Consider the following 13,176-nt stretch of genomic DNA (forward strand, 5'->3'; position numbering starts at 1 on the left):
TCAGCACAATAATCTAGTTCAGGAGCCTAGAGTTCATGTCTCTAGGACATGAGTATGATATGGTACTCCTCTCACCCAGAGTCCCACTGACCGTCGATGATGTCACGCCCCAGCAGCCTAGGCATAGGCGACGCCCAGGCCGCCGCTCTCATCACACTTGCAGGCACAGCACGAGCGGGACCACCCTGACACCGCACAAGCTCAGGGTTACGTGCCGTGCTCCGCCGGTATCCCCTGCCCAACTGTTGGCACAAGGTCCCTGGTTGGGGACCTGTCTAGCCTGAGCCTAGACAAGGGAAAGACGCCGGTGGCGCGCAGCGGCGCCCCATCATCAAGCTCTGCCCCACCACCTCCTATGGAGTCGACTTTGGTGGAGCAAAGCCTGGCGATGGCACCATCCCCATACCCCTTTGGGTTGAGAAATGCCACCGCCACCTATGCTTCCGCCTATGCTTTCGCTCACGTGGAGCCCTCAGGACGCCACCAACGCTTCGCCCTCGACTTCGACACCATGACTTTGACCCACACCCACGTTGACTCCTCGGAAGAGGACGAGGCGTGGGCTAGAGCGGACTTCTCTGGACTTTGTGACCCTGAAGCCATGCACCGCTTCCTGGCCACGAGTGACTACTGCTTTGGCTACTCTGACTCTGACGATGAAGGCACTTACGACCCCACTCGTGAGTGCTTCCACATCGAGCTCGAGATGCTGAGCATGGGCGATGAGGACGATGGGACAAGCTCTCGCTCCCCGCCCCCCATGGGGTCAAGCGGCGCTGCACCTCCGTGTGTCGAGCCCCGAGCAGCGCGGAACAAGAACCTTGCCCCCGAAGGGCTTCGACGCCCGAACCTAGAGCAGCTCCGCGAGCTTTAGGCCAAGGTCAAACAAGACTGACTCCTTCTGCAGCAGCTCCAAGACACTCTCGAGCAAGAGCAGCGGGGTTATGCTGGGGGCGGAGTGGCCCGGCAGAGGGCTCGTGACGTCCACCGCCGCATCAACAACGATGGGGGGGGGGGGACGAGCAACCCCCTATCTTCCATCGCGCTAGCCAGAACATCATGGCCGCGGTGATGCTTCTTCGAACGATGCCCGAGCCCTCTACCACGATGGGGCGATAGGTCCACGGCGAGCTCTAGGACCTCCTCGAGACCGCCGCGGTGCAGCAGGCCGAGAGCTCCGCCTCGCGATGGTGTGGGGGCACTTCGGAACTACCTGCGACATCGCTTTGGCGGGATAGAGAGGCCTCAATTCGTCCTAAGCCTGCTCGGGCGCCAACAGCCAACAGGGCCCCCTCGGTGCACGACTGCCTCGGCGCCCGATGAGAGGCGCAAGGCAACCACGATGTGGTCAGCAGGCGATGGTGCCACGATAATGAGGGACCCACCTGAGGCTACCATATGCACCAAGGTGGCCACTACGATAGTGGGGAGCACCGCAGTCCTTCTCCTGAGCCGCCTAGCACTCGAGTCTTTAGCAGAGCTATTCGCGCTGCTCATTTCCTGGCCTGGTTTTGGCAACCGACCAACCTCACGAAGTATAGCGATGAGACCAACCCCGAACTTTGGCTGGCCGATTACCGCTGGCTTGTTAGCTAGGCGGCACGGACGATGACCTGCTCATCATCCACAACCTCCCGCTGTTCCTGTCAGACTCGGCGCGAGCCTAGCTCGAACACCTCCCTCTCTCGTAGATCCACAACTAGCGTGACTTGGTCAGGGTCTTTGTCAGAAATTTCCAGGGAACATACGTGCGCCCCGAGAACTCCTAACACCTTAAAAGTTGTCACCAGAAGCCGAGCGAGTCTCTCCGAGACTTCATCCGATGCTTTTCCAAGCAATGCACCGATTTGCCAAGCGTTGGTGACTCAGAAATCATCCAGGCTTTCCTCTCTGGCACCAGTTGCCGAGACCTGGTCTGGGAGTTAGGCCAGAACGTATCGACCTCAGCTACCGCGCTCCTCGGCGTCGCCACCAACTTTGCCTCGGGCGAAGAGGCTATCAGAGCCATCTTCCTCGACAATGAAGCCAAGGGGAAGCAGAGGGACGAGGCCCCCAAGGCCTCGGCTCCCCACCTCCCCAAGAAAAAGAAGAAGGGTCGCCAGGGCAAGCAAGAAGTCCTCGAGGCCGGCCTGGTCATGGCCATAGAGCGCAAGAATCCCCGAGGCCCTAGAGGCCCTGGGCTCTTCAACGATATGCTTAGGAAACCCCACCCTTACCACCAAGGCTCGGTAAAGCACACCCTCGAGGAGTGCACCATGCTTTGGCGTTATTTTGCCAAGCTTGAGCTCCCCGACGACGATGCCAAGAAGAGGGGCGCTGGCGACCAGGACAACGACAAGGACGACGAGTTCCCCGAGGTGCACAATGCCTTCATGATCTTCGGCGGGCCTTCAGTGTGCCTCATGGCGTGCCAGCGAAAGAGGGAGCATCGGGAGGTCTTCTCGGTGAAGGTGGCCACTCCTCGATACCTCAACTGGTCTCAGGAGGTGATCACCTTTGATCGGGATGACCACCCCGATTATGTCTCGAACCCCGGGCAGTACCCACTTGTCGTCGACCCCATCATCGGCAACACCTAGCTCACTAAGGTGTTGATGGACAGAGGCAGCGGCCTCAACATCCTCGACGCCAACACCCTAGAACTCCTGGAGCTCGACCAGTCGTAGCTCCGGGGTGATGCCATGCCTTTCCACGGCATTGTGCCGGGGAAACGCACGCGACCCCTCGGGCACATCGACTTGCCCGTTTGCTTTGGTACTCCCTCCAACTACCACAAGGAGGTCCTCACCTTCGAAGTGGTTGGGTTCAAAGGGACCTACCACGCCATCCTGGGGCGGCCGTGCTACGCCAAGTTCATGGTGGTCCCCAACTACACCTACCTCAAGCTCAAGATGTCGGGTCCCAACGGCGTCATCATGGTTGAGTCCATGTATGAGCATGCATACGACTACAACGTCGAATGCATCGAGTACGCCGAGGCTCTCATGGAAGCCGAGACCCTCATCGTCAACCTCGACTGGCTTGGTGATGAGGCGCCTGACTCCAAGCGTTGTGCTGGGACTTTCAAGCCCACGAAAGCCATCAAGCTCGTTCCGGTCGACCCCACTGGCTCCAACGACCGGGCATTGAGGATCAGCACCACCCTCGATAGCAAATAGGAAGTCGTGCTCGTTGACTTTCTCTGCATGAATGCCGATATGTTCGTGTGGAGTCCCTCAGACATGCTAGGCATACCGAGGGAGGTCACCGAGCATGCCTTGGACATCCAGACTGGCTCTAGGCCGGTGAAGCAGCGCCTGCACCGATTCAACAAGGAAAAGCACAGGGCCATCAGTGAGGAGGTACAGAAGCTTTTGGCGGCCGGGTTCATCAAGGAAGTGTCCCATCCGGAGTGGTTAGCTAATCCTATATTAGTTAAGAAGAAAAATGGGAAGTGGAGAATGTGTGTAGACTACACCGGTCTAAATAAGGCATGTCCAAAAGTCCCTTTCCCATTACCTCGAATTGACCAAATCATAGACTCCACTGCGGGATGCGAAACCCTATCCTTCCTTGATGCGTATTCCGGTTACCATCAAATCAAGATGAAAGAGTCCGACCAGCTCGCAACTTCTTTCATCACCCCATTCGGCATGTACTGCTATGTGACTATGCTGTTCGGCCTCAGAAACATAGGGGCCACATACCAGCGGTGCATGACCTAGGTCTTTGGCGAGCACATCGGGTGAACCGTCGAGGCCTACATGGACGACATCATGGTCAAGTCTAGGAAGGCTAGTGATCTCATCGATGACTTGCAGATAGCCTTCAAATGCCTCAGGGAGAAGGGCATCAAGCTCAACCCCAAAAAATGCGTCTTCGGGGTCCCCCGAGGCATGCTCTTGGGATTCATAGTCTCGGTGCGTGGCATCGAGGCCAACCCGGAGAAGGTCTCGGCCGTGATCAACATGGGACCAATCCGAGACCTCAAGGGAGTACAGAGGGTTATGGGATGCCTTGCGGCCCTGAGCCGCTTCTTCTCGCGCCTTGGTGAAAAAGGCTTGCCTCTGTACCTCCTCTCAAGGAAATCATAACGCTTTTCTTGGACCCCTGAGGCCGAAGAAGCCCTCATCAAGCTCAAGGCACTGCTCACCAATCCTCCTATCCTGATACCGCCAGCCGAAGGCAAAGCCCTCTTACTCTACGTCGCCACAACGACCCAAGTGGCCAGCGCGGCTGTGGTGGTCGAGAGGCAAGAAGAGGGGCATGCCCTACCCATCCAACGACCTGTTTACTTCATCAGCGAAGTGCTCTCCGAGACCAAGACACGCTACCCCCAAATCTAGAAGCTGATCTATGCCGTAGTCTTGGCTCGATGCAAGCTACGTCACTACTTTGAGTCCCACCCGGTGACCATGGTGTCATCTTTCCCCCTAGGAGAGATAATCCATAACCGGGAGGCCTTAGGTAGGATAGCCAAGTGGGCCGTCAAACTCATGGGGGAAGCCCTGTCTTTTGCGCCTCGAAAAGTAATCAAATCTCAGGTCTTGGCCGATTTCGTGGCTGAGTGGACTGACACCCAACTGCCACCTGCTCAAGTCTAGGTAGAACACTAGACCATGTACTTCGACGGGCCCCTAATGAAGACCGGGGCAGGCGCGGGTCTACTCTTCATCTCACCCCTCGGAGTGCACATGCGCTACATGGTTCAGCTCCACTTCGCCACCTTCAAGAATGTAGCCGAGTACAAAGCCCTCATCAGCGGCTTGCAGATCACCATCGAACTTGGAGTGCGGTGCCTCGACGTGCGGGGCGATTCACAGCTCGTTGTCGATCAAGTGATGAAGGAGTCGAACTACCATGACCCTAAAATGGAGGCATACTACAAGCTGGTACATCGCCTTGAAGACAAGTTCGACAGTCTCTAACTCAACCACATCGCATGAAAATTCAATGAGGCCACGGACAAACTGGCGAAGATGGCATTGGCGCGGGCCCTGGTCCCCCTGAACGTCTTTGCTAGAGACCTCCACAAGCCTTCCATCGACTATGCCCCAGTAGCAGAAGAGGGCCCACCGGTCGAGCCCACCATAGGGCTCGAGGCCCCCTCTGTCGCTGAGACTCCTTCGGCCGAGCCCGAGGTCATGGAAGTCAACGTGGAGCCTCCCGAGGCCAATCAGGGCATAGATTGGCGAGTCCCATTCCTTGATTGCCTCGTTCGAGGAGAGCTTCCCGTAGACAGGACCAAAGCCCGATAGCTTGCTTGCTGAGCCAAGACTTATGTCCTCAGCAATGGCGAGTTATACAGGCGAAGCCCATCTGGCGTCCTCCAATGATGCATCACCACCGAGGCAGGTCAAGGCCTACTTTGGGACTTGCACATGGGAGCTTGCAGGCACCATGCAGTGCCTCGGATGCTCGTCGGAAATGCTTTCTGCCAAGGGTTCTACTGGCCAACGGCTGTTGCTGACGCCACCAAGCTTGTACGCTCTTGCGAGGGATGCTAGTACTATGCACAGCAGATGCATCTCCCGGCCCAAGCCCTTCAAACCATCCCCATCACATGGTCGTTCGCCGTGTTGGGGATCGACATGGTTAGGCCACTTCAGAAGGCCCCTGGGGGCTACACCCATCTGCTGGTAGCAATCGATAAGTTCTCCAAGTGGATCGAGGCTCGTCCGATCAATCGAATCAAGTCCGAGCAAGCGGTGCTATTCTTAACTGATATCATCCACAGGTTCGAGGTTCCTAACACCATCATCACCGACAATGGGACGCAGTTCACCAGCCACAAATTCCTGACGTTCTACGATGACCACCACATATGTGTGGCCTGGTCGGCCATAGGACATCCTAGGACAAACGACCAAGTAGAGCGTGCCAACGGCATGATTCTACAAGGCCTTAAGCCAAGAATATACAACCGGTTCAAGAAATTTGGCAAGAAATGGCTTGCCGAACTCCCATCGATCATCTGGAGCCTAAGGAACACCCCGAGCCGAGCCACGTGGTTCACACTGTTCTTCCTAGTCTATGGAGCTGAGGCTATCCTCCCCACTGACTTAGAGTATGGTTCCCCGAGGCTACAGGCCTACAACGAGCAAAGTAATCGCACCGCCCGCGAAGACGCCCTTAACCAACTGGAGGAAGCCCGAGATGTTGCGCTGCTACATTCGGCCAAGTACCAGCAAGCCCTACGACGCTATCAAGCCCAGTGCATTCAAGGCCAAGACCTGAAGGTGGGCGACCTAGTGCTAAGATTGAGGCAGAGCAACAAGGGCCGCCACAAGCTGACCCTGCCATGGGAAGGACTGTACATTATCGCCCAAGTGCTGAAGCCCGAGACCTACAAGCTAGCCAACGAGAAGGGCGAAATCCTCACCAACGCTTGGAACATAGAATAGCTACGTCGCTTTTACCCTTAAATTTCCAAGCATTGTATATATTGTTTCTCGAAATACAATTAAGAAGCGTTCTTTAGTTGTTCTAATTTTTTGAGAAACCCCCCGGGCCCATCAAGGGCCTCAGCGATATGATAACTCCATTAGGGAGACATGACTCTGCCTCTGCAGAACCGAGCCTCCCTCGGGGGCTAGAAGGGGGACTCCCCCCCCCTAAGTCCCATGCACCATTTTTAGTCATTTTTCAAAAAAAAAATTCTACACCAAACTCTCTAGCGTGCTCTGACAAATCAGTTGTAAGAAACCTAAGGACCGAAAGACTGTCTCAAGGCCAAAAGGTCGGCCGAGTCGCGAGACGGCCTACGCCTTCGGGCTACGGCACTCCCTCATCACCTTTTGCCCAAGGGGCAGCTTAGGCTCTGAGGAAGTTTTTTGCAAGAGATATGTTGAGAGACGAGACAGAGGGCAGAGGCTCAGAAATACAATAAAAACGATTAAGAAGCATAGACGCACGAGTACTTTAAAAAGGCATCGACGGCCACCAGCGTTATGATACGGTAATGTAATCCCTAATTTATTTACATGGCCTCTTGGGCCCAGGTCAAGGCTCAGGGTCTCCAGCATCAGCGGACAACGTGGGAGGGACCACCTCCTCTTCAAACAACTTGGCCAACGCCGTGCTGGGGCCCTCAGCCGCTTCCATCAGCTTCGTGACCTCCTCATCAGCCTCCTCATCATCCTCGGCCAGGACATAGCCATTGCTGATGGCCTCGAGGTCGACGCCAACGTAGTGCGAGGCGACAATGGCTAGGGCACGCTTGACGCCCGTGTGCAGTGCCCCTCAGAGTCGCTCACGCACTTGGCCGCTCAACGCGATCAAGCGGCTCCCAAGGGAGCTGCCCGACTGGACCCCCTCAACCTCTAGGGCCTCGCAGGTGGTACGGGCGGTGCTCCGCAGCGCGTTGTGCCCCTCAATCTCAGCCTCGAGCACCACCTACACTGCGATGGAAGCCTCAGCTGCCCGGGAAGCCTCCTTCTCCAACCCTATGCTAAGACAAGCAGGATGGGGTTAGGCGCGAAAGAAAATAAGCCAAACAGGGGCAGAGGACTATAGGACTCACCCTCAGCTTTCTCTTTCCAGCACTGGGCCTCGACCCGAGAGGCCTCAGCTTTCTCCTTCTGGCCCTGGACCTTGACCTGGGAAGCCTCAGCCACCCTGGAAGCCTCTTTCTCCAGCTCTACATCACACCAGGGAGTTAGGGGTCGAACACAAGAGAAACAAATAAAACAAGGGGAACAGGACTCACCCTCGACCTTTCCCTTCCAGACCACAGCCTTGGTCTAGGAGGCCTCGACCACCTTGAGGGCCTCTGCTAGGGCGCCTTTCATCAGTAGGTGCGCACCCTGCTCTGCCCCTAGCTGCCCAGCGAGGGCCTTGGCAGAGGCCGTTGCTTCTTCAGCCTGAGACCTAAAGGTGTCCCAATCGCCAGCCACCCAGGTCAGCTCCTCCTCTAGCTCCTTGACCCACGCCGGTAAAGGGGTGACCTGCTCCTGAGCCATGGCCACCTTGGCCTTAATATTGGCACAGCGAAGGTGGAGGTCCTCCACCTCTGTGCTCCGCACCGATAGAAGCTTGTTGGCGTCGGCGAGCAAGCCCTTCTGCCGCTGGAGCTGGTCCCAGACGTCCCTCTCCCATCGGAGGAACAATGACTTCCTAAGGGACTGGGTCTTGAGCTCCTGGATAGGTAGAACTAGGGTCATGCACTGTGAGAAAACTCAGAAAAAGACAACACCGCACGAGAAAATAAGGCGCGTACTTGGGCGACCACGGGTAGATCATCAGCCACGACGGACAGCGTTCTCCATAGTGACCGCTCCGCCAGCTGGCGGTATTGCTCAAAGGTGTCCCAGCGCCCCCCTCAGCCGTGTCCTCGAGGGCGAACATAGGCTCCCCCTTAGGGTCATCCCGGCTCTACCATAAGAAACGTGAGTGATCCCAACCGTGGGGCTCGGGTTGTACCCGCACAAGGGCCGAGCTTCCCTCGCCCGAGGTCGGAGCAGGCTGCTCCATGGCACTAGCCACCTCGGCATCCGCCACCCCCTTCTCCCAGGAAGTATTGTCGGAGGAGATCGAATGGACCTCCACTTCCCGGGTGCTCTCCTACGATGGCAGTGGGCCTTGGACCGAGGATAGTATTGAAGCTTGCCCTGCCTCCGTCTCCACTTCCTAGGCCGCCGGCTTCACCGTGCTCATGCCAGCCTCCGCCGCCTCGGCCTCGATGGCCCCAGGGGCTCTAGCCTCTACCACCGTGGCCTCGGTAGTCCTAGGCACACCGGCCTCCGTCGTCTTGGCCTCGGAGGTCTAGGGGGCCTCGGCCTTGGTGGCCTCAGCGACTGAAGGTGCCTCAGCTCCTACCGACTCACGGGCATCGACCTCACGGGGCGTAGCCTCCTCCTCCTCCGCTTGCTCCATGGCCACCTCGGCCGCCTCTCCTTGGGCATCCGACTCCTTCAGGTCGGCCCTGGTCGAGGCCATGCCATGCTGTATCATGGCTTGCGCCTCCATCACCCATTGGGCGGTGGAGCCGGCGCTCACCTTGAGCGCCTTACGTGGAGCCAGGGCGGGCACTTCCACGTGACACTTCCGGCTGAAGGTATAGATTCACAAGGTCAGCATGCGACTAAGGGATGAGCGGGAGGTACTAGAACTCCACCGACAAAACACTCACCTCGAGCGGGGATGCAACCGCTTCGGCACTGCGACCCTCCTATTCAATGGCGGGGACAGCGGCGGTGGCATGGCCTTTGTATCCGCCGGTGCCGTCTGGTCCTCGCCAGACTCCGGCGCCCCGTTAACCCTTTGTGGGGGCAGTTGCATTGCCCCCACCGCCGCCTGCTCCACCTCTACCGTCGGGACCACCGGGCTAACGGCGCGCTTCCCTAACGCCCTTGCCTCGGGCATGTCGGCCTTGGCCTCAGGGCAGGCGATTGCCGACCCCAAGGCGCTCTCTCCTCCTCCTCCTGGGAACGCTAGGCCGCTCGCCAATGCTCAAGTGCCGTCCCCCTGACGTTAGGGAGATGGTCCAGGGGACCCCGTCCCAGCTCGCTCTCATCATCTTCGCCCAAAGAGTTCGTCGACAGCGATGGCGACGAAGACGCCTCCACCGGGAGACCCTCCTACCTCTGCTGCCATCGGCGTTTCTCTAGCTCCTCACGCTCAAGGACCTTCCCCATGCGCTTTGCCTCCTTGGTGCCCTTACGCTTCTTTTGTGCCTCGGCGAGCGCCCGGTTCACCGCTCGCCGCTCTATGTCCTTGGGAACGGGCGGTGGGGAGGCTCGCACATCCCTCATTCCCTAGGGGGATAGCAAACACAAATAGGGGATCAGAAAATGGTGAGGAATGAGGAGGTCTCAGGGGCCGCAGCAGCGTGTGACTTACTAGAGAGAGGTACCCCCACGACGGGCGCATCGTGATTGGGGTCAAACCACCGCTCTTTAGCCGCCCCTCCACCGTCTCCCTCACCCACCGTAGAATCTCCTCGTCGGAGAGGGTGACGATGGACATCTTGATGCCCTCGATCAGCTCATCCAGTCTCATGTCGAAGATGCACCACCACCGAGCCATCAGCGACAGCACCCTCCGGCGGTGGAAGGCCACCACGACCATAGCCACTGTGAGGCCATGGCTGCGTAGCCTCTCTAGCCCCTATAGGAGCGGCTGTAGCTTGGGCTAGTCGACCAATGGGATGCCATACCTCCACTTCTCCGATAGGCTCTCCATGACCCACCCGGTGTAGTGGGGAAATCTGCCATCGTCGTTGTAGAGGTAGAACCAGTTGGTGTACCAGCGGTGATTGGTTGACGCGAGCTGGGTTGGGATGTAAAGGTGCTATCAGTCTTGGCGCACTTGGAGAGTGCAGCCACCGGCCCTCCTCGCCTTCCTCATGCCCGTCGTGCCCGCTGGCTTGGTGGTATGCCCTGCCCAAAAGAGGTGGAGCCACAGCTCCCAATGGGGGCAATGCCCAAGTACCCTTCGTAGACGGTGACGAAGATGGCCGCCTGTGCAATGGAGTTGGGGTTGAAGTTGTGAAGCTCCACGCCATAGTAATGCGAGAGCACCTACATGAACCGGTCCACCGGTAGGCCGAGACCATGCTCGTGGAAAGACACGAAGCTCACGACATACCCATCGCGTGGCCTCGGCTCTGGCTCGCTTGACGGAGCGATCTACTCCGGCCTATTATGGTCGGTAACTGGGCAGAGAAGGCCGTCATCGACGAGCGACTGCAGCATCTCCACGGACACATCAGACGGACCCCAAGGATCCGTCGGGAGGATGACAGGGCCACCGGCCATTGCGCGGTGGAGAATGTGGCTACGGCGGTAAATCTCTCTCTCCCTCTCTCTCTCCCTTGCCCTTCTCCCTTCTTCTCCCTAGTGCTCTCTGTTCCTAGCAACGGCTCGAGGGCAGCGAAGGAGAATATAAGCAAGGTAAGGAGGAGGGGTAAGGCTCATTACGTATTTATGCAGGAGGGGGACAAAGTGGACGGACAATGAAATCAGGGAAGTTTCCCTCGAATCTGATATAGTTAATCCAGATCCAATTTTACTACCCACGTACCCACCTTTTCCTTATTAATCGCATGGACAGTTATGTCCCATCCGCTGACATAGCATCACGTTCGACCGCTGCAGTGGTAGGCGCCATTCTGCCTCCCTAAGAAAACCGCCTCAAAAGGCATGCTTGCTGTTGTCAGCCGATGGGGGGGGAATATCCCCCACCCAATTCCTTTTGGACGAAGGAACTGGGCACCGAGCCCATTATGGTCCAGGGGTTCAAAGGCTGGGCCCCTAAAGGTTTCGACAGCCGCCCCAGGATGAACAGAGTCAGGGATGACTATGGGCGAGCTCGTACATGGCCAAGGCCCAAGCAAGCAAATGCTTGGGATGCCCTAAGTCATGTCCGAAACCGGCAGGGAGGTCTCTGAATGGGATCCCACCATAGGGAGGCATCGAGCCCCTAGGGCCCATCGAACGGCCCTGGGACCCACTAGAGAAGCCATCTGGTACTTTCAGAGTGCATCTCTGGACCACTAGCCGACCCCTATCGAATTGGGCACGGGCCTCCACTCGGACTTACCCGATAATAGCTCACCAGAGGTGTCACTGCTCGTGCCCACCGAGGATAGCATGGCATCCTCCACCCCTTCTTCTGAACTAAAAGGATGCGTGAGGGCCGCACAAAAAAGACAGGGAAACTCCTGATCGCCCTCTTGCTCCGTGCAGAGGCTCGGGGGCTCTTCCTGCAACCAAGCCAAAGACTCAGCGACCCAAACTCACACTCATGGGCTCGGCAAACGCAATAAAACCCCTCGTACGATGTAAGAAAAGCCCCTGGAGGAATAAATCCACTCCTCCAGGGCCTCAGGGGCTACACCCAGCGGGTATGCTCACGCGCACCCACCGAGGCCTCAAGTATGAAACACCATCCCGCCAGGAGCTGTCGTGAGCCGAGTCTCATCAAAACCTCTGGGAGAGCGCTCGCACTCTCCCTGAGGCTCGGGGGCTACTGTCGAGTATGATAAAAAGGGGTCCCCTAAGAAAAAACTAAAAAAATCGCTTAGACCCCGTCAAAATCAAAGCCAAGAGACAACTATTGGCTAACCCCCGGCCTTGTCCGAGGCCACTGACCCTCCGCCTTGCTCGACGCCTCGCACGAAGGGCCTCGGATGGCCTACCGAATCTCTGCCTTGCTTGAGGCCTCGCACAAAAGGCCTCGGACATCCTACCAAATCTCTGCCTCGCTCGAGGCCTCGCACGAAAGGCCTTGGACGGTCTACTGGTTTTCCGCCTCGCTTGAGGCCTCGCATGAAAGGCCTCGGACGGGGAACCAATTCTCCATCTCGCTCGAGGCCCTACGCGTAAAGCCTCGGACGAGATGCCGATTCTCTGTCTCACTTGAGGCTGGCTCGGCAATAACCCCATCGCCTCTGCCTCGACCAATCTCCCCGATAGAGCGTCGCATCCAATTAATGCGACCAACCACTCCCGTGACATCAGCCGGACGATGGCTCGACATAGCAGAGCGGCCAACAAGACGGGAAGTCACATCAACACCATACCGTCCAGGACGGGACAGGGCAGGGGTTACCGGCCGCTATGCTCGATACTGTGCCCACGACCGGTGCCTGCACTACACCGTGCTACCTAACCTCTGCTCCAAGAACAACGCAGCGTGGGGAGTCAAGTCCGGGTCACTATAGCCTCGGAATCAGTGTACAGGACCAACTGCTCCCTCCAAGCCTTGGCAATCCACTTCAGGGTCTTGGCAACCTCGGGATTCACGCCCGCTGAGCCCCCCACGATGGCTCGGCCCCGGTGTCAACTGAGCCTCGGCTCTTTAGGCGGTCAACACACAGCGAGCGGCACATCACCCGCCATGCCCTGCGTCAAGCTATCACTGGAGCTCCCACGTCGCACAGGATCGGGTGTGACCGGTGCATCGCCCTAGTGCATCATGGACGAGGGCCGCTCCGTCGACCATGCCGCCACAGTGACAAGCTATAGGGCTCAGAAATGTCACCTCCGCTCACAGGACGTCGCATAGCGAACGCATGTACCACCCCTATCCCCCCTTCAACTATAAAAGGGAGGGACCGAGGCCGTTTCTAGGGATGGGCGGACAAGATAGACACGAGCTCACGAACTCACGATGCTCACACACACTTAGGCATAGACAAACTCACTCACTCACGCAAGCGACACTCTGTAACACGCACGCTTCCCCGCTGCCTGA

General features: G+C 57.8%; 1 protein-coding gene across 1 annotated transcript; it reads left to right on the forward strand.

Annotated features, from left to right (window-relative positions):
* The first annotated feature begins 2,855 nt into the window (after window positions 1–2,855).
* On the forward strand, window positions 2,856–3,158 carry LOC136480228 (uncharacterized). Its single transcript, XM_066477836.1, has one exon. It carries the CDS (start codon window positions 2,856–2,858, stop codon window positions 3,156–3,158), a length of 303 nt encoding a protein of 100 aa, XP_066333933.1.
* The last annotated feature ends 10,018 nt before the right edge of the window (window positions 3,159–13,176 follow it).

This window comes from Miscanthus floridulus, chromosome 9 (assembly GCF_019320115.1).
Source record: "Miscanthus floridulus cultivar M001 chromosome 9, ASM1932011v1, whole genome shotgun sequence".
NCBI lineage: Eukaryota > Viridiplantae > Streptophyta > Magnoliopsida > Poales > Poaceae > Miscanthus > Miscanthus floridulus.